Below are 22,846 nucleotides of genomic sequence, written 5' to 3' on the forward strand. Positions count from 1 at the left end.
CTCACAGCGCACGCGGAGAGGGCAACAACACGTCCTAACAGACGTCTTCTATAGCCAATCAAAAAAGCGGACGTCTTCCTTTGGTTGGAGAAAATTCGCCTCTTCCTCGGTGACGTCACAAGTATCGCGCAGCTGCGTCTCCCAGGGCCTGGTATCGCTGCCGGCTGCTAGGCAACTCAGGGAATTCTGCAAAGGGATTCTACAAAGGGGATTCCTTTCCAAGAGGAAATGTGAGCCAGGGTTTGTGTTGTCGCTAGTGGCAACTGAATGGAATGACTGAAGCAGAATTAAAACGAACGGGAAGTTCAAACACTCCATCATTTCTTTTGGATTTGACCCGCGAGAGAGCGTGAGCTAGACTCGGGGACGCCTCTCCAGGTGAAGTATTGACCTTCTGACCAATAACAAAATAGGAGGGGCTTAATGGTTTAGTCTAATGAAAGTCAAATGAAAAGGAGCAGAGAGAGAGAGAGAGAGAGAGCAAACCTTCGCGAACATTTGCCCAATTGGACTGGGGAGCCCTGACCCAAATCTAAGATTCGCTGCTGGAACCGGCGGAGACCGGGACTTTTGGGCGGGGCAGATTCGAAGTGGATTTCGCGCTCTGAGAGCGTCGGACTCTTATTGGCCAGCGCCTTCCTCCCTTTGTGGGCGCTCCCGCGTAACCGGGTCTAGGGGTTGGGAGGAGCGGCCGAGTGACGCGATGTCCTCCGCAGCCAATCAGGGTTGCGGAAGCGAGGTGGAGAAGGAAGCGGATCCGCGGTCGCGCAGCTAAACCGCATTGAGCTACCCGCTTCGTCTCCCTCCGCCGCTATCGGGACCTCAGCGGGAGCGGCTGGGACAGCGTCACTGGGTGGGCTGGGGCGGAAGTGTAGGCGGAGGGAGACGGCGGTGTCCGCGGAGCCTGGAGCTCTTGCGGTGAGGCCCTGGTGGGCGAAAGGAAGGGGGTGGGGGAGGAGGAGGAGTCCGCGGCCCGGGCAGCGGCGGCGCCCGAGTTCTCCGTAGGGCCCCGCCTCGAAGCGGGCGGCTGTGGAGGAGGAGATTGAGGAGCAGGATGGCGGCCTCGGCCCTCTACGCCTGCACCAAGTGTACCCAGCGTTATCCCTTCGAGGAGCTCTCCCAGGGCCAGCAGCTCTGCAAGGTCCGTGGGCACCGGGCGGGCGGGGTTTCCTTTGCCTCATCCCGAGGGGCTGGGTGCCCGCTGCAGGGCACCCCGCTCTTCGCTGGCGCATTGGGGTTTGGGAGTCTGTGGAGTCCTACCTCCGCACCTTGGGACCCTTTTATCCGAAGGTCTGGGCATCAGGTGGGAAAGACCCCTGAGGGGAGACAGCATCCTACCCTCCTCCAGGCAGTCCAGGAGGGAGCCGGGCCCCATTACCGTCCGAGGGTCTCGGGTGGGGCTGAGTGAAGCAGCCACCTGTCTTATGCCGCAGAAACCTTGGGGTGGAGATATTTTCATCTTGGTTTTCTGCCTGGTCTGTCCTCTCCTTCCACCAGGAGGCAGGGGACGGTTTTTGCACTTTCTTGCTAGGAACCTGAAGCCGCAAAGCTGATGGCATCCTTCTTCCCTGTCCAGGAAAGCGAAGCGACTGGTTTGGGAACAGAATGCTCTATGATTTGGAGCTCCTCCCATCCCATTAAAGCCAGGATGCTGTCTGTGAGCAACGGTGTAAAATAACAAGTAGTTTCACATTTAACCAACCCTTGAAATCATCCCTGACAGCTTTCTTAATTTATCTGTAGTATATCCCACATATCTAATGAAGACAAAGACAACTATGCCTTCTCTAAGGAATTATGTTGTGATTGGCCACTTACATGATAAGTCACCCAATTTTTTACATTGGGGGCCAGGTTTTATTGATGTTTTAGACATTTGATTAGGTTGGGTAATAATTTTCTACCAGAAAAGTGAGATTCAGGACTTTGAGGTAGATGCTGACTAATGTATTTTCTTATTACAGGAATGTCGGATTGCACATCCCATTGTAAAATGTACTTACTGCAGATCAGAATTTCAACAAGAAAGGTTTGTATACTGAATAGTTTTTGATTGTTAAGAACAAATGTTGTCTAAGGAATACTTGGGGATTATAATCCCATATCTGTGTTACTCTGTTATGGGATGCCTTAGTTTCTGAAGTTTTAGTTATAAACCTTTAATGTATGGTGGGACAGAGAATGTTGACAAAAAAAATACCTGGTTTTTACTTTACAACTAGAGTTCAGTTTATACATGAAAAAAAGAGGGGTAAATTTTAAAAAAGAGGGATAAATGGAAAATGTACAGTCTTGATAACAAAAATGCAAATATAAAAATTGCTATTAAAATCCAAAATGTTAATGGACTTGAGGAAAGGTTAGTAGTGTTACCAAATGCCTTCCAAGTGTGCAGTCAAGTCACTGATTCACAGAAGAATAGCACAGACTTTTTTAACAGGTACTTTGAGAGCACATACAAGAAACAGATTTCTTCATGAGTGGGTATCAAATTAATGGAGAATGGCTGAGTAGAAAGTTAGTAGGCACTGATAATCCTGTGCATTAATGGTGACATGTGAAAATGGTAAAACTAGAGAGGAGACATTAGGATTTTTTGTTTTGTTCCCTTTACAAAAAAATACCCAATAAAGAAGTATAACATTTGACTTAAGTTAATGGAAGATAAGTAAATTTGGATAAAACAACATTAAAAAAAAATCTTTAAGTTTGTCTTTTTTGAATAAAATGTGTGGACTAAATTAAAGTTTTAGGTACTACATTTAGATCAACGCTGTGCTGATTACCCCAGAAAACTACATAATGTGGTCATCTATATATATTTTCCTTTCAGCAAAACCAATACAATTTGTAAGAAGTGTGCTCAAAATGTGAAGCAATTTGGGACCGTAAGTATGTCTTAAGATTTTTTTTGTTACTGGTCAGTTAATGTTTGTCACAAAGACAAAAACTTTTAGAATTTATATAGTGTTATGTTCTTATGTATTCAAACATATCAAAATACTTCATGGGAGAAATTTTCTGTAGATAGTCTTATGTCAAGACTACATTTAAAAACAGTCAAACTGTGCATTTTTTTAAGTACTGTGTATAAAGTTATTCTTTAAACATTTAAATATAAAGGACTTCTTTTTGAGAATCTACTTAGCCATAAAATTTGCATAAACAAACTCTTTTTCTCTTTAGAACTATTTTTATACAGCAATATAGTTCAGGTACTTATTCACAACAATTATAACAATACACTAATAAAAATTGTCTTACATGTGTACTATAGCAATTATTGGTATATTGGCAACATTATTATTGGTCAAAATGTTCACGTTAAAACTACTAATCAAAATTGTCTTTTGAATATTCAAGTACATCAAGATATTTTTATTATAATTTATGTTGAGCATGTTTGTCAATTTTTTAAGTTGAAGATTAAAAACTAAACAGGATATTATTAGAAGTTCATTCCTCAAATTTGGATATATGAGATTTTTTTATGTCCCTATATTCTTTTATGTTAATTCTTTGAGGCTTTTTTTATGTGCAGCTTTTGTATGAAAATGTATCTTATTATTTAAACATTGTAATAGAGTAACAATGAGTTTCATGACTCTACAAATAAATACTAATTGAATGAATAGAAACATAAGTGTTATTAAATATGGCAGATGACAAATTTGAGCGAAAACCAGTTTTTTACCTTTTAGTTTCCTTAATTTTATCCCAGAGTTCCATTTATATGTATGGATCTTTATGCAGCAAACTTGAATGTTTTTTAATGTCTCAGTCAAAATGTATGTCTGTTTTTCAGCCAAAACCTTGTCAGTACTGTAACATAATTGCAGCATTTATCGGTACCAAGTGTCAGCGTTGCACAAATTCAGAAAAAAAGTATGGACCACCTCAGACCTGTGAACAGTGCAAACAACAATGTGCTTTTGATCGGAAGGAGGAAGGAAGAAGAAAGGTATGTTTTATTTATGTTATGGTATCTTCCTGAAATTAAATAATATACCAACCAACCTAGAATTTATAATTGATACGGGGATCAGATATGATTATTTTTTGGGTCCTGAAAGCAGATAGTTAGATGAAAGCATAAGAATACTGAAAATAATGAATTTTTTCCTTGTTTGCATCGTATGTGAATTCATGTCAATCAATCAGGGTTACTGTACTTTTAAAATTTCAATCCAGGCACCGTGGCACACACCTGTAGTTCCAGCTACTCAAGATGCTGAGGCAGGAGGCTCGCAGTTCAATACCAGCTTGGGTAACTTAGTGAGACCACCATTTCAAAAATAATAAATAAATAATTCTGTGATGGCTATTCTCCACTATTTGGTTGCCCCCCAATATGATCTCTGAGACAGATTTTTATTGAGTAATTCTTTTCACCTATTTACCCTTTTGCTGGTTACTTGAAATTGCTGGTGTGAAAAAAAAAATACCTGATGGCACATTAGCACATAAAATTCAAAGTTAGTCTACTGCCTTTTGATATGGGCTCATATTTGAAACCATTGTTTGTTTTTCTCTACCTACAGTGACTTAATAATTATGTGTATGCATGTGGCATTCTTCTGCTGATCAGCATTCACACAGGCCTCCTGTTGTCTATCAGTTTCAGTTGACTTGGAGGATGACTGTCTCTTTGAGGGGCTTCCCCAGGTCCCCCCACAGCAATGTATGTACCTTAGTTGTAAGACATGCTCCTCCAGCACTTTTTGTGTGAAAAACAGAAGACAGAAACTATTTTATAGGTTTTGTCTTAATTTGGAAAGAATTCTCTCCCTCTCCATTGACTCACATCACAATTGATTCTCGTTATTTGCAGTAGTTAACATTCTTTGAAGTTGCCAGAAATACTGAATTGATGAAAACTGAATTCCTAAGGGAAATACAGGATTAGGTTCCTGTGTCTATTTATAACATGTTGGGCAATCTAACAGTACATAATATTATTTTGTGTTTACCTTTAGAGATGCCTTATTGATTAATTTAATTGAACTAATGACCAGTAGTGCTAATAATGCCTGAGTAAAGTTTATCTAAAATATGTATTTTTTCATAAGGTACATCACAGCCTTCTTGAGCATAGGAGCACTGGGCAACAGTTCATCATTACTCTTTGGGACTATTAAAACAAAATCACAAAGAGAAAACAAAAACTTGAAAAATACAGCATTAGTGAAAAGGACATTTGTTTACTGTATGCAATATAAAACAAGAAGGTAGAATGTTACCTTCTGCCTTAATTGGGAATGTGTATCTTCTGGTGGCACACTTTTCAGTGCTATGTACCTGCTGGGTGTGAGTAGCCACAAATATGCTGCAAGTATTGCTTTGAGGGTTACAAATAAATTTTAACAAAAAGGCAAATCTGCAAATATGAAATCTGAAAATGACGAGAATCAATTATATTATTTAAGCACTCCTATTTTTCTGTAAATTCACAATACTTTACTGTTGAGGAAATACTTTATCATTTTGATAATCACACAGTGACTTAAGAGGTCAGACTAGATTACTTGGAAATATGTCAGCAATTTATGCTTATTTTGTAGGAATAAGAAAAAAGGTAAAATGTCTCTTCACAATTAAAATGCCTCAGGACTAATGGAAGTCCATATATCATACTAACCAGTTTTATAATCTTCAAAACAAAAAGTTTTGAGAAAAGTCTAATTTGGCTTCCATTTTGCAAAGATCTGTGAATGTATATATTCACAGAATTTTGCACATATATGTGAAATGTAACTAGAAGTTGAGCAGTGTGTCTTATCTGGTTTCATTTACAGACAGATAAATACATTTAATTTAATACCAATATTTTCTTAAAAGGTTGATGGAAAGTTACTGTGCTGGCTGTGTACTTTATCATACAAGAGAGTTTTACAGAAGACAAAAGAACAAAGGAAGAGCCTGGGATCTTCTCATTCAAATTCTTCATCTTCATCTCTCACGGAGAAAGACCAGCATCATTCTAAACATCATCACCACCATCATCATCATCACCATCGTCATAGCAGTAGCCATCACAAGTAAGTACTTTGAAGTCAGGTTTTCTAAAGTCCTTCCCAGTGTTTTAATGCCATATTGATGTTTATTTGCCATTGTTAACTATCTGCTGCTCTAATTTTCATTTTATATTGTAAATTCCTTGAGTATCTCAAGCTGTGTTATGTACTATGCAGTGTGTAAAATTATACACATGGAAAATGTTTAGGTGTTTATCATAATTACAAATATAGGGCATTTAGGGAATAACATAAAATGATCATACATAGTCAAAATAGTAATACATCAGAGAGAATACTTCACTGATTTCAGATATCAAGAGCCTCAGTTTTTTCAGAGGGTTAATCATTGGGATTTTACTTATAAAAATTTATATTTATACCAGTTGTCATTAATTAAAAGCAGATAAGCCAATGACTAAAAAATACATCTAATCTTTTGGAGAATACTTTGTAACATTACCACTTGTGACTTAGAAGTTAGTAGAAGCATGTTTTGTGTGTTTGGTGGAGGGGTGTGAGGAATTGAACCCAGTGCTAATGAGTGCTAAGCATGAGCTCTACCACTCCACTGAGTGCATTCCTATTACCTGTAGATGCTTTTTTAAACTAGGAATTTAACCCAGATGTATTTTACTACTGAGCTACATATCCGGTCCTTTTTTTTATTATTTATTTTTATTTTTTTAGTAGTTGTAGGTGGACAGAATGCCTTTATGTTTATCTTTATGTGACACTAAGAATGGAACCCAGTGCCTCACCTGTACTAGGCAAGTGCTCTTAGCTACAGCCCCAGTCTGCCTTTTTTAAATTTTATTTTAAGGCAGGATCTTGCTAAGTTGCTTAGGGCCTTGCTAAATTGCTGAGGCTGTTCTTGAACTTGTGATTCTCCTGCCTAAGCCTCTGGAGCTACTGGGCACACCTGGCTTGTGGAAGCATTCTTAATCTTGGAGGTCACCAAAGTATGAGAACTAATATTTTAAACTAGTGGTGCTTTGCTGGTTTTTAAAACACAAAGTAGGAACCCTATTCAAATACAAATAGTACTTGATTTTTTTTTTTTTTAAGATGTTGATGGACCTTTATTTTATTCATTCGTGAACTACTTGATTTTTTTAAAGTGACTTGGGGCAAGGGGGAGTTATGTAGAAGTAATATTTTAAATAACTGTGTGTGTAGTATACTTCTAAAAAGTGATTTTATTTCTCATGGAAAAATGAATATTAAAATACAAATTGAATGCATAAACACAAATCAGGAACATGATGCACACCCATTTTCAGAAGACTTCATTGTTTTTTCCTAAATTTTACTATGACTTTAATTTCTGATAGTTATTTAAAATATAATTTCATATATAGAAAATGGATACCCACCACATTTTGGAACACAGAATAGTTCTGCCTAATTAAGATTTGATTATGAACTGGAAAATTTTGAGGATTTATCAAGGCACTATGTTTACTAGTTAATTTCCTAGGCGTGATATAGTAGATGGCAATTCTTTTTTTGTTTGTTTGTTTTGGTAGACTACAATTCTAATTTGGCACTTTTGAAGAAATTTTGTGGTCATTCTATCAGTTTCCCAAAGGGAAAATGTACATAAAATTTCCTTGTTTTTGCTTCTTGATTTGAGAAAAAAATATGACAAAATAATTATATACTATAATGGCATCTGCCTACTTAATCTGAAGACTATGCCAGAATGTCTGTTTTCCCTGTCATTGTAGATAGATTTGTCTTAGCATGATTTGAAAGAAAGCAATCAGTATATTTGAAAGATCAAATGAGGTGGCAGTAACCTAATCTTTGGAAAGAATAACAGGTTTCTAGAGTAAAGGGAAAAAGGATAGTCTTCACTTTGCAATTTTCTTTTCTTTTGACTAAAGAAATACAAATATATAGTCATTAGTAAGTATCCACTGGCAATTGGTTTCAAGTCCTCAGTTCCCTTATTTAAAAAGGCACAGTTTTCAGAATCAAAAAAAAAAAAACAAAACACAAAAAACTTTGCCTTTTGTATACAGGGTAAAAATGGGAGTTCATAACCCACTTGAATCAAATGTATGAAATATGATATGTCAAGAGCTATGTAATGTTTTGAACAACTAATAAAAAAAAGAAAATAAGAATAAATAAAACCCAAATTCAAAAAAAAGGGCACAGTTTTTGCACATAACCTCTGTACATTTTCTCATGTACTTCAAATCATCTCTAAATTATTTAAAATACCATTGGAATGTAAATGTTACATAACAATTGCTGTACTGTATTGTTCAGAGAATAATGAGGAGAAAAAAAATCTGTACTCAGTATAGACAACAACAATCTAATGATATTTTTCATCCACAGTTAGTTGAATCCTCAGATGTGGAACCTGAGGATATGGAGGGCCAACTTTACCATTTTATATTTGATGGTCAGGGACCATTTTATGAACAGGCAGCTAGTTTTTAGGGATAAATTGAAAAGATCAAAACAAATATGAGGAACATACATATTGTGATAGATGGTGATTGGTGTGCAGGGACGGTATGGTCATGGTCACAGCAGTTATGATGCTAAGTTCAGTTTGGATTCGGGAATGGTCACCCCTCAGAAAACTAAGATGGGGATTCCAAGTGTTTCTGATAAATAGTATTAATGTGATTGTTCTCACTTCAATATCTAAGTAGTGTTATTAATTGATGTATGATTATTTGGCTTCTTAATGCTTATTTTGTTAGTGAAATATGTAAAAGAATTTCTCAGTAGAATTGCCATTCATTGACACAAAAGAGTAACTCAGGTTAATAAGAGTTACAGCTATGATTTCCTCAACTTACTATTTATTTAAAAATGATTCTTAAGAACACAGTTTGTTTTTTACTTTGGCTTAAATATTTCCCATAGCTAAAACAAAAGTATATTTTATACATACATAAATTGGCTTAAATATTTCCCATAGCTAAAACAAAAGTATTTTATACATACATATTTTATACATACATAAATAAATATTTCCCATAGCTAAAAAAATGTATATTTTATACATACATACATATTGTATATGCTAGCACTGTACTAAGTGTTTTTGTCCTTGTAAGAAATGCACTGCATCCATTTACAGATGGGGGAACTGAGATTATGGAATTTTGAATAACTTGCCCAATGTTACATAGCTTACATGTTTTTAATCTCTTAAATTGTATAATATCTGGCTTGTAGGAGATGCTGTATACCTGTTAAATGAATAAAGACAGTAGTAAAGGATTGACTAAAGTGCAAGTTCAGAAGAAAAAAATGTGGGATTCATAATTATGAGTTATAAGTTAATTTATTAACATGGCAAAATGAAACTGACATCATCATTCTAAGTCAAAGGACAATCATTTTTTACTGTGAATCTTTTATTGTTTTCAGTATGCCTTCTCTAGACTACTGACTAAAGAAAGATCTAAAGACTTCAGAGAGGATTCTTAGGAAAATATCAAAGTAAATAAGAGTTCTTCAACCAGTATGATGCATTATTCTGAGCAAATTGACTTCCTTGAAAGAAAGTGTCTCCATTTTGGATTATTAAAAAAAGTCTTGACTTTAAAGATACAATTTTTTGTATGAAATACTAAGGGCAGCTAAAGTATAGTGATTCTTAGATTTTATAATTATAGAACCCTGTTATAGTTTTTATGTTTATATACCCCAACCCTTGGTATATTAAATGGAATTTTGGCACTCATGATGAAGAAGAAAGTTTAGTCTCTACCACTGAACATGTTTTTGAAAATTTAATGTGGCTAGGAGTCATTTGATTCAAATTTATTCCATTAAAATATAATATATAAAATATATATTAGGTTAGCTGGAAAATTTAATTAAATACACCTTTCTCTGAACAAAAGATTTATAATGTTTTGTTTATGACATAATAATTTGATGCCATTGAGAAAGAATGCTATTAAATATGTGTTAAATAAGTGTTGTTATCAGATGTCGTTTATGTATTTTTCAGAATCAGCAATCTCAGTCCAGAACAAGAGCAGGGACTGTGGAAACAGAGGTAAATACATTAACATATTTTCCGAAATATTTGAAATGTATTCTTGTAAGTGTGATATTCCTTTAACTTTGTTACTTAGACTTTAAAAGTATCAGTGTGGTTTAGTAATATTTTAGGGGAAGAAAAATAACTTATCACTTGGTGCTACTATCCTTTTTATCTAATTATTCTTATTAATGTTTGGTTTCAGCCATAAATCCTCTGCAGCAATTCAGAATGAAACTCCAAAGAAAAAGCCCAAATTGGAATCTAAGCCATCTAATGGAGATAGGTAAAAATGAATTCCTTTAGTGCTGTAAAAATTTAACTCAATTGAACAGTTATGGTTGATTGCCAGTTATTACTAGATAAGAGAATAGAAAGAAACATGTGTCTTCTACACTGACTTCTTTGTGTCATCTAGAAGAATAAACATCAGTTAAAAAAGATTAATTTTGGCAATAAGAAAGTGGCACTAAACTTTTGTTGTTCTATTTGGGAATGAATTTGGGTTTTGAAAACAAGAAAACATTGAATAAAGAACATTATCGTAATTGTTCTTCAAGGAAACACAAATCTTGATTGTGATATTTTAAAATTGACCTACTTAGAAAATGTTTTTAGATTTGAAATATTTTTAGTGTGACTTTGTTTTAGTTCATTAGCCAAAAGTTTGCTGATGTTACTGTACAAATTGGCTGCCTATTGCTTTACACTAGAAGTATTGACCCCCTAAAAGCTAATACTGAATTATATTTCTGCAGGTGTATGTAATGTGTGCCATTAGTAAGGTAATTTGCCAGTTGCATCCATTTCTGTCAGGTACATATTTTTTTGCATTAGCCTTAAGGATGTTTGTGGAATTGTCTAATTTATGCAATTTGAACACATGCTGATTTTTCTTCTACTTTATTTAACTGTGTTTTACCTTTTTTTTTTTTTAGTAGCTCTATAAATCAGTCAGCAGATAGTGGGGGAACAGACAATTTTGTCCTTATAAGTCAACTGAAAGAAGAGGTGATGTCACTTAAGCGTCTCTTACAGCAAAGAGACCAGACCATTTTAGAAAAAGATAAAAAGGTAAGAGCATGGTTCACTGAAGCGGCTTAAGAATAATGTCCAGAGTTGGGATTGTAGCTTAGTGGCAAAGAGCGTTTGCCTAGCATGTGTGAGGTACTAGGTTCAATTCTCAGCACCTTATACAAGTAAATAAAAATAAAAGTCCATCAATGACTAAAAAACTATTTTAAAAAAAAGAATAATGTCTTGACTATCACTTGATAATTGGAAATTTTCCTAAATTCTTTGGTAATGTTTGTCATTCACGATTCTTATAAATTACCAGCTAACTAATGAAGATAAGTAAAAATGGTCTTTCAAAATTTTTGTGATTCTAAGAGTTAACTGAGAGCTAATTAGAGTAGTAATAATTCCAGTTTTCACTAAGCATGTAATTTTAAAATAGGTCTAATAACTTAATTTGAAAATGAGATGTGATTGGAATATTGTGTGAGTTCTTGTGGTTTAAGAAAGTAATCGAATATACTCTGATATATACTGATGATTTGTTTTTATCAGTCCAGATCAAATAACTCTTGGTTAAAAGTAATGGTATAAGAATTTCCTGTGTAGTACTCATTTGCATTAGGTATCTAAGATCATTTTGTAGGAAGCATACTTACTGATACTTAGTTTCTCTGTTAACTTAATAGGAATATCACATACATTGTCCTTTTAGGGAAAAGAGGAATGTTAATAGAATTATGGATTTAAGGTTTTCTTATGCCATGATATTAGGATTGGATAATAGTGGGCAAGAATGGAGCAGGAAATGGATTTTGAAGACATTTAGCCATACTCAAGGTTCAAACTCAGTTCTGTCACTTTGTGATCTTAAGCAGAATATTTCCTTTTCTTTAGGCCTTGGTTTTCTCATTTAAAAAATAAACCATCACTACTACTCTTATTGAATGGGAAAGTGATTAAATGAATATGCAAAGTGTGTACTGTAGCTTCTGACTTAAGTACTCATGGATGCCATTACCAATGTTTTATGATCTTTGAGGGTAGAACCTACTCTTGTACTTGTTTTGTTATCCCAGAGAATGCAGTTTAGCCTATATTAAACAGATGTCTTATGCAGTAGGAGAACATTAAAAACATTCCATTTAAGAGTATAAAACATGTGGGTGTGGTGGTGCGCACATGTAATCCCCAAAACTTGGAAAGCTGAAGCAGGAGGATTGCAGGTTTGACACCAACCTCAGCAACTTAGCAAGGCCCTAAGCAACTTAGTGAGACCCTGTCTCAAAAAGGACTGGAAATGCAGCTCAGGGTAAAAACACCTCTGGGTTTGATTCCTGGTAACCCCCAAAAAACATAAGACATGATTATAAATACATACATGAATTATTTATCTCTGAGTCTCCATAGTAGCAGAACTTGAGCCTGAGCTGGCTTTTACTTCTTGCATTCAACAACTTTTTTTATTACATTTTTCTCACCTTTGATGGATATGTATATTTAGATACATTTGTACCTTTAAATTTAGTATAGGAAAATTAAAATTGATATGTTAGATAAAATAGGATAGTTATAAGTGGTTTTTATAGTTCTTTTTGATAACATTTCTTAAAAATTAATGCCTTTACGGAAATATTTTCTATGCACAAAATTTTAGAGAAACTTTATTATACAAAGCCAAGTATATCTACGTTAAACTTGAGAAAAGATGAATAAAATGCCAAACTTACTGCAAAATTACAGAGATTCGAAAACCAAGTAGTTACACTCGTGGAATACTGACTTGTTTTCTTTCTCTGCCATTATTATTCTGTATTAGTTTAGTTGATTGAAGGTTTGTTGTTGTTGTTGTTGTTAGTGTTCCTCATTAAAACAAAAATAAAAAAACAGTGGATTGAAATTAGCAGTATTGTAAGAAACATAATTATAAATTTAGTAAGCTAGTAACTTTTTCTTTTAAATCTAAGACGAGTTATTTTACTGAATTTGTTTCAGGTTTTCATTGACTTCTAGAGCTAGACATTAGGTCATGGGGGTACAAAGAAAAATAAGACACAGTCTTTATCTTAACAGAAGTTTATACATTGGAGGAAACTACAATATAGTGAATAGAATAATTATCTTAGTTGATCTGATGTGAACTGGCATTTCAGAACCGGAGTTCTATAATATGGAAAAAATAGAAAATTTAGTTATTTGAATATGATAAAGCAAGGGATTTTATTTGGAAAGAGGAATGTCAGACATTGTGACTTTGTTTTTGCTATTGTATATCTTTTGGTTTACTGGATACTGGATAATGATAGGAAAGAAATAAATAAACTTAAATCTTGCATAGTGAAAAACACTTGAAAATAACCTAAAGCAGCTTCTGCATGTATGTATCACTTACTTTTTAGTTGGATGAGATTATTTTGTGTATGTTATAAGTAATTACAGCTCTTGGTTTATAGGACTATTCCTCTTTATACTTACACATTGTGAAACTTTTTTTCCTTTTACCACTGAAAGATTATTTTAATTCAAAACTAGTTTAAATGTTTATTTTTGCTTATACTAATGTGAATTACATTTTAATTGAAACGCTAATATATTTTTTTTTAAAAGAGACAGAGTGAGAGAGAGAGAGAGAGAGAGAGAGAGAGAGAATTTTTTAATATTTATTTTTTAGTTCTCGGTGGACACAACATCCTTGTTTGTACGTGGTGCTAAGGATCGAACCCGGGCCGCACGCGTGCCAGGCTAGCGCGCTACCGCCTGAGCCACATCCCCAGCCCGAAACGCTAATATATTAACATAATTTAGTATACCAGTAATGTAGCTGTGTCCATTGTATACTAGTAATATAGCTCTGTCCGTTGAAGCCAAAAACAAAAATCTCAACTTAAGTTTAATAAGAGCAGACAGAATTCATCAGTTCACAGAACAAATTCTAACTAAATTATAAAACTCAGGAAAATGTTAACATCTGTTTTCATAAAAATGTGAGAAATATTTAAATGTTGTTTATATGGGCAGAGATATATATGTATTCTGAGGTGGCACATATATATATTGTGTGTGTGTATGGGTGTGTATATATATCTTCTTTTTCTTTTATTCTTTCAGTTAACTGAACTAAAGGCAGACTTTCAGTACCAAGAGTCAAATTTGAGAACAAAGATGAACAGTATGGAAAAAGCTCACAAAGAAACTGTGGAACAACTTCAGGTAAATGACAGTATTTATATATAAAGTGTCGGGGGTGGGTACTAAACTTAACTGATAATGGCATTCATTGACTTAGATTGGTATTAGTATCTATTTTATGCATATGTGATTTTGTAAGTTTTTAATCCTAATTCCTGTAAAAAGTTATTGTTTGAAATCATTCAAAAGGTGATTTATTCAGTTCATTAATCCTGAAAACTTTTGTGTTAACTTTAAACGGAATTTTCAGAAGAGGATATAATTGGGGTATATTGATCATTGGGCTAAAAGCAAAAAATTAAATATCACTTTCATGAAACTAAGTTGAAAGTAAGGTTTTTAGTTGCAATCTTTCTTCCTATTTCCTTCTAGATAATAAAAAGGGAAGTAGACATAGAAAACCAGTTCTCAAGACCTTGAGTGAGGAAGTTTATGCTGTGGGCAGTGATGGAAGTCAAGAGAGTGCCCTTAATCTGTGTACTGTGGTTTGCAAAGTGCCAAACAGTGACTCCTCCTTAATCTCAGAATATTCCAAAATACAGTAAGCAGGATTTGAATATAGAGAATAGCTGGTAAATCTGAGAATCATACTAGCAAAGCTGGTAGAACCTAATATCTGGCATTCAAAGATGGTGAGCATCTATCATGTGATAGAGATTGTTCCCTTAGTAAACAAACAAACAAAAAAAAAGTTCCCTTAGTTTACTCTTACTTATGTTGCATACATTTAGAAATGAAACCACACTAAGTTAACTATATGTTCTTCAATGTATATATTCTGATATTTGTAGAACTAATTTATGAGTAATAGAGTTTTAAGAAAGGTTAAGAAATTGTTAAGTCTTAAAAGCATAGATGAGGCCAGCACACAGACTTCAGATTTGACAGAAGAGTTTATCTTTGAAAGGCAGGTATTAATACTGCCCCAGTTTTTGCTTTTGTTTTAATATTGTAACATTAAGAGATACTTGCTATTTCTGTCTTGGGTTCTAGTACTTGTCAAATATGGAGTAGAATTTAGGTACCTGTTGAAATTCTAGGTACAGCTTGCTTGGTCTTAAACCTGACTTTACTATTCACAATTTTTAAATAGGAACCTCATGAACCTGGAACATCGTAGGCATTCAAATGATTTGTTGAACGAGTAGTGATTTATGGAAATGTCCTTCTGTCTTGAGAAATTACCCACATCTTATATTGGACATCTTGTGCGTGAATTATTGTTTTTCACCCACCATCAAGTATTTTGAGTTTTGATATTATTACATTTACTATTAATGCTGAATGATTACATGAAGTATAATCTTCAACCTGATAATTTCTGACTTAATGCAATGTAACCAAAGCTCTGAAGTAAATCCAGAATGAAATAACAGTATAACTGTGAGCAATAGTTATGTATGATTTAACTTGGTACTTACCACTGTTAAAAAGATCATTGAAATAAATAAATCATAGTTGGAAGCACAAGAAAACCCTCTTTGCTTTTAGCCTGATTGTTATCTTAAACCTACCAGATGTTTGGTAGCTGAATTTTCATATGATGTTGGAGTAATTAATATTTACATAGAATTAGGATGGTTTCAGCATGATTTTACATGCATTGTTTTCTTTGCTTCTTAAAATGAGTTAAGTGCTGTGCTCATTTTTTAGATGAAACTGTGTTCACATAATTAATGATATAGAAACTTGCATTTTCTGCCTCAGGTTTACATGTCCTTTTACCTATTCTTCATGGGCTCACACTACCCAAGTTACTCAGGTTTTCTATTTCATCCTCATCTTCCCTGTACCTTTTGAGTTATTGCTAGAGACGTTCTGTCAGAGCTAAGTGCCATCTTTTTACCCCACTCCCTTTAGCAACCAGTGTACTAGTAGGATTCTCTACTGAGGTGAGTAAACACAGTTAATTATTTTCTTATCTTTTTGTGATAAGGAATTGAATTCTGTAATGTATAATTTATCTTGCTCTAATAGCTCACAAAAAATTTTAACGATCAAACCTAGGAATAAGCCTGAGTGTAACTCCCAAAAGTGTGAAAAATAGCTCTTAAATACCAAGAACACCAAATAAAATCTGTGTTAATTTAGTAGATGAGTGGCTAAAAGGGAAAAGGAACCATTTGAATGCCTACTATGTACCGGTTGTTTTATTAGGAGCTGTTTGATATGTTTGATTAGTTCTTTCAACTGATTTCAAAGTGGGTAGTTAAGTTTCTTTATTACAAATGAAAAGTTATACTCCAGGTTACATAATAGGTAAGTGACAGAGCTAGAATTTAAAGTGGGATCTATGTAATTCTTAATTTTGATTTTGTTTCCTTTAGGCTAATATTTAATTTGCTTAAGAGTTTCTATTTCGTAGAGTACATAATAAAGAAAAGTTTTTAGGATAAAACATTTAAAAGTATAAAGATTTATTTTTAATATACTCTAATTATAGAGTAAGACAAATTTGAGCCTGTGTCCATTTAACAGATACACTGTTTATCCTAAAGAGTTTTGCTTACATAGTTTATCAACAATCATACTTATTAGTAATGTGGTTTGGGGACTTAAATATATAAATTGCAGATTGAAAATTGGCAGCTAAATCATTAACAGGAAAAAATGATTCCAAGATCTAATTTTTAATTTTTTTGTATTCTGTACTTAGAATATAAATATTATAAGCTCTTTTTAAATTTCTCAACATGTTTGAGAAAAGAATTTGGAGATTCATTTTTTAACCATTTGGTATATTAGTACAAATTTTTTATATACACGTAACTTGCAGATCTGGGGAGATCTCTGTAGGCATAGCCCCTTCGTTACTTTGTATTTCAAAATTTCTGTTTAATTTTCCTGTTTTTAGCCAGTAGATCCATTATGGTCATGAATTAAATAATGTGTAGCTAACAATTAGTGAAAATTTTTAAACTACCATGTTGACCATAACTGTTCCGCTGAATAATAAATTGAATAAAATGTGCATTGCTACTTGATTTCCTCCAACTTCCAACTCCCAAGCATTCTTGCTTGATTTGTCCTTTTGTTTTTCAGGCTGTTTCATTTTAAAGGGAAAATAAAACTCCTTTTTGATTTTGATCACTTTCTAGATTTGAAGTTAATATTGATTTTGAATGAAAAGTAATTCCATTTTAGTTATTTAATAACTATTGAATATGAAAACCTTACTCATCATGTAGCCAAACATGAAAGATGATTTGGTTGCACATTGTAAGAGACCACTGAAAATATTTGCATTTTGGAGGCCATACGTGTTACTTAGGAAGAGTTTGTAGACGTCCAGGGGAGTAGAAGTACATAGCCTAAGAATCTATTTTAAGATGGCATACAGGAAAGGCAGAATATTATCTGGCCATACAGAAGCTAAAATTAAAGTAGAAAATGAAGCACTAACATTAAAGAAGTCTGTCTAAATAGAAGAATTTAAAACCTGTGAATTAAAGTAGTTTTCAAACAGAAGGATATCTTTAAAACTTTTGTTATTTTTAGGACAGTGCTCAGATTTCAAACCATTTTTATCATTCTTTATACTTTGGATCAAAAACTTGGCAAATGCTTGATCATTAATATATTTGTATGTACTAGAGATTCTTATCAAAGTTTCCAGAGTCAAGAAACTGCATAGAGTGGCAAAGGCAGTCAAAATATGAAAATACTCATTGAACGTAGCTACTTAGACAGTCCTCCACACTAAACACTAGTGACTGTTGTAGCACATTGGATCGAGGGGCAATGTCTTTGTCAATAATTGTTGGGACATTATATAGTGCAGTGTTAAGTTCAGTTCAGGTTGTTGGCAAAGAAATTTTGAATCTTGGCAAAAAAAAAAAATAGTCTTTATTGAAAGTAAAAGCACTAATGATGATAGAAATTACTTAGATCCTACAAAGCCAGTACCAGATGACTATATGACAATTAAAGAAACAAAAATAAGATCAGGAAGAGTGGTTGTAAAACAAGAAGATCTTTGGTGAAGTGATAAAGGGGATAATTTTTATTAAAAAAATTGCTTAGGCTTGTTCTACAAGAAGGTAAAAATCAAATGAAAGACTTTATACAGCTTGCACATGTCATGTTTTAAAATAAAGGACCAAATTGTTTCTCCTACTTAAAACTTGAACCTTTTAAGCAGACTCACTTTGTTGCCTTTTTTGTGACCAAGTTTATCTCTGGACAGAAATTATATTAATACTGACATTTACCAAAAAAGAATCCATTAAACCGATATCTAGAATTTTTCTTCTACCTGTGTAATCTTAAAAGGAAGAATCTAAACACACCAACTCTTTCATTTGATCTGTTACTATTTTAATCTTTTGTTATAGAAATGAAAAAACAGTATTCTGCAGCGTGACTTTATAATATTTCATACTTTTTAAATCTTGAATTTTTGTCTCTCACAGGCCAAAAACAGAGAACTACTCAAACAGGTTGCAGCATTGTCAAAGGGTAAAAAGTTTGACAAAAGTGGAAGCATACTAACATCTCCTTGAAAAGGTTGTTTATTTAGTGTTTCTGCTTATAGTGTAAATTTGGGGGAAAAAATTCTGTGAAGCCCTTAAATTCTGTGTTGTAGAAAATATTTTTGCACACCAAATAATTTGGCGTGTTTCCTATTCACTTTTTGTAATTGATATACAGCATTTTTTAAGTTGTAAACATTCAAATAAAAACTTCAACTGGTTTGAAGTAACTTTCTAATTATTTGATATCCAGGAAATTCTTGCCAGCAATAGTATTGAACAGTTGTAAAGGAGTGCATGAGTAGTGCTCTTTATGAAATGAAACATGCAATAATAGAGGTAGGTATGGTTTTAAGAAGTCAGAGCAGCAGGGTTTTTTGAGTTTTTGTTTAACACTATGCTAATTTCAGAAAAAAATTAGTTTTCAATTTAGAAATACAAAAACTTTTAAACAGGAAAATGGTGAACACTGGTTTTTTTGGAATTGTATTTTTACTTTGCATCAACATGAATTTAGGAGAGAATCATGGTGCTTTTATTAAATGAACTTCAGAGTATATGTAAATATGTTTTTAAAAGTTACATCATTAACATTAGATAGTAACCCAGCATTTTCATTACTGGTATAGGAATTAACATTTATTGTACAGTATCCAAGGTAAAATGTGTTTTTGTTTTGTAAAAACTACTGTAGATTTTTACTTACAAGTGCCTTTTTGCCACCTAATGTTTTTATTTATAGGAATGCTGATATTTTGTACATACAATTTGTTTTAAAATCATGTTTAATAAGTGTTTGTATATAAATACATATGTATAGAAGCCTATTTCAAAAGAAATAAAAGTTGCTAATAACATTTGAGGTTGCATTAAAGAACTAACTGATAATGCATAGAGACTTTAGGTTATTTGTGGTTGGTTTTCTATGTGATAAGGGAAGCTATTGGTCATTGAATTCATTTAATTATATTGAAGTACTTCCCTAAAGATTTAATTTTAAATAATTTCTGATAGAGTGTTTTTATTTTTTATGGTATGTGGCTTCATGTTCATGTTTTGTGAATTACATGTTTTACTTTATATACATATTTTATATATAAAATTTCTTTAAATTTATGTTTCTGCAGCAGTCCATATATCTGCTTTCCCCATAACTTGTGGTTATCTAAGTTAATATTTATGTGCAAAATACTTATTTTGTAAATTTAATGCAAATCTGGAAAATTAAATAACTTTTTATAATCTAATCTGTGCTTACCTTTGAATAAATTGAGTCTACTATAATGTTCAGGCACTATTTATAAGTAAATTGTCTCAAAGTCTTCAAAATTGCCTACAAAAAAAAAAAAAGTTAAGATAGTGTGGGGTGTGTTACATGAAGTTATTGACTAATATTCGGATCTAGTTTTTTTCAGTCTATAGTGGAAATTGATCTACTTAATATCAGTTTAGACTTTTAGTTCAATATTAAAACCCTCAGGCATTATAAAATATACACTGTATAGAGGAAAAGAGTTATTTCCCTTAGGAATTTTTTGGTAAAGATAAATTTCCAGTAAATTTTAAATTGATCTATTTTGAAGGTTTTGTTTTTAAATGTTGATTATGAATTTCACATCAAATTGGCTTTATAAAGGACATGAGTATAGCAATTCTTTTTAACATCATTCTTGTTTCAGTGGACTATTCTATAGTTGCTCATTAATCTTTGTCCAATTTGGAAACACATAATCTAGGGTAATTTTCAAGAAATAGTAAATGATTGAATCAGCCATATTTGGAAAAATTAAGCTGGTTTTTAAAAATGAGACCTTCATGCAGTACTCCTCTTAAATTTAGTACTCTCAACCATGGTAGATACTGCCTTAACATGGATTTCAGTGTTTGCAATATTTGCTGAGTTCATAGATGATCATTCTTTAAAAATTTTATTGTTTTATATTTTGGTTTCATAGCCATTTGTCAATCCACAGTGATTATGATTCTATAGTAAACTGTGTGATGGTTTTTATGCCTTCCTGAAAATGCTTCACAAGAATATTGCCCATCTCCCATTAGCTAAAGTTAAAATAGAAAATCAGTTTAAATGATTAAGCTTTATACATTTCAAGGCTAAAACCATTTAGGGGCTTCACAGTATTTCCTAATTAAATACTCTCTCTTTATTCCATGATCTTATTTTTTATAATTTAAATTTTTTACAATTGTATAAATTAGTAATTGAGTCCCAGTCCTGATCTGTAGTGTATTGACATAATGAGCTGATATTCTTTAAATGTGGGCCTGTAAGGGGATACTATGGTGTGCTGTATTGTGCTTCTAGCCTGTTTTCCACAATTAATTAGCATTTACCAGTTAGGGTCATTTTGGCTCAAGTAATTTGTGTATTAATAGCCTGTGAATATTGCAGTCCTTTTTAGATTGTATTGGTCTAAATAAACATTTGGCAGTGAACCTGGTAAGCTGTTCACATGTATAGACTATGGAAATACTGTACTTGTATACATCTGACTGTTGACATTTTGTACTTTTTTCTAAATCCAATATTTCACAATAAAAACTTAGCAAAAGTTTGTATGTATTAATTTTCTATTTCTGTTGTAACATTACCACACATTTTATGGCTGAAAACAACAAAGTTAATTCTCTTACAGTTCTAGAGGCCATAAATCTAAAACTTATCTCAGTAGGTTAAAAGCAAGGTGTTGGAAGGACTGGTTCCTTCTAGAGGTTCTAAGGGAGAATGTGTTTCTTGCTTTTTCCAACTTTTAGAGCTGTTTCCCTTGCTATCTGTGAGCTGTTGACCCCTCTTCTGTCTTCAAACCAGAAGTATGAAATTCCAAATTTGTCTGCCTTCATCATCATATAGCTTTCCCTCTCTTGAACATCATTGGGTCCACCTAGATGAACAGGATAATCTCCCCATCTCAGTTCTTTAATATAGTCATATATGCAGAGTCCCTTTTGTTCTATAAGATTCCAAGGATATTCAGCATGGACTTCTTCAAGGGCTATTACTGACCCTGCTATAAATAATATGTCCCCCACCAACCACTTTATCCCAACATAAGATCCCAGAACAACAGATATGTGAGGAATGGCTCAGGCTAAGAATTAGAAGTTAGAAGTCTTTTTTCAGGCTAAGCATTAGAAGTTAGAACTCTTTTCCTATTGATTCAGTCTACTTTAGTACAAGCTATTTGGTGGGGAGGATTTTTTAAAAAAATTTTATTCTTTTTTGATATACATGACAGTAGAATATACTTTGACATATACATACATGGAATATAACTTCCTGTTTTTGTGATTGTACATGATACGGAATTTCACTGGTAGTATATTCATATATAAACATAAGAAAGTTAGGTCTGATTCATTCTGCCTTTCCTAATCCCATCCCTGCTTTCTCTTTATTCCCCTTAGTCTAATCCAATGAACTTTTTTTCTTCCCTCCGCTCCCTTATTGTGTGTTAGCATCTGCATATCAGAGAGATCATTCAGCCTTTGGTTTTGGGGGATTGGCTTATTTCACTTATCATGATAATCTCCAGTTTTATACCTTTATTGGCATTTGCCAGTAATATTACATTGTGTAAATATACCACATTTTCTTTATCCATTCATCTGTTGAAGGGTACCTGTGTTGGTTCCATAGTTTTAGCAATTGTGAATTGAGCTGCTATATTGATGTGGCAGTGGCACTATAGTTTGCTGATTTTAAGTCTTGAGTATATGGGTTGAGGAGTGGGATAGCTGAGTCAAATGGTGATTCCATTCCAAGTTTTGAGTCTCCATATTGCTTTCCAGTGGTTACACCAGTTTGTAGTCCTACCAACAATGTATGAGTGTACCTTTTCCCCCCAACATCCTCATCAACATTTATTGTTACCTGTATTCTTGATAATTGCCATTCTGACTGGAGTGAGATGAAATCTCAGTGTGGTTTTAATTTGCATTTCTCCAATTGCTAGAGATGTTGAACATTTTTTCATGTACTTGTTGACCAATTGTATTTGAGCTATTATTTCAAACAATAGAGAAAGCTAAATATAGCACGTGTTTGTTTAAGCTTTGGAAAATACATACCATGTCAGGAGGATAAAAAATTGAAGACATGATAAGTAACTTAT

The 22,846-nt window shown here is 33.5% G+C and overlaps 1 protein-coding gene across 5 annotated transcripts; it reads left to right on the forward strand.

The window, feature by feature from the left end:
* Positions 1 to 911: 911 nt before the first annotated feature.
* Fam76b (family with sequence similarity 76 member B) lies at positions 912 to 21,289 on the forward strand. Of its 5 annotated transcripts, none has more exons than XM_076846503.1 (11): positions 912 to 1,141; positions 1,965 to 2,029; positions 2,834 to 2,888; positions 3,806 to 3,961; positions 4,619 to 4,681; positions 5,839 to 6,038; positions 10,006 to 10,053; positions 10,244 to 10,324; positions 10,977 to 11,112; positions 14,164 to 14,265; positions 18,657 to 21,289. In XM_076846503.1, the coding sequence occupies exons 1-11, from the start codon at positions 1,055 to 1,057 to the stop codon at positions 18,744 to 18,746; spliced, it is 1,083 nt and encodes a 360-aa protein (XP_076702618.1). In that variant the 5' UTR covers positions 912 to 1,054; the 3' UTR covers positions 18,747 to 21,289. The 5 variants fall into 5 exon arrangements, with proteins under 5 accessions (XP_076702618.1, XP_076702619.1, XP_076702622.1 ...); XM_076846504.1 differs by having other exon boundaries at positions 10,980 to 11,112; XM_076846507.1 differs by lacking the exon at positions 18,657 to 21,289 and adding an exon at positions 16,105 to 16,137.
* Positions 21,290 to 22,846: the final 1,557 nt, after the last annotated feature.

Source organism: Callospermophilus lateralis, chromosome 2 (assembly GCF_048772815.1).
Source record: "Callospermophilus lateralis isolate mCalLat2 chromosome 2, mCalLat2.hap1, whole genome shotgun sequence".
NCBI classification, from domain to species: domain Eukaryota; kingdom Metazoa; phylum Chordata; class Mammalia; order Rodentia; family Sciuridae; genus Callospermophilus; species Callospermophilus lateralis.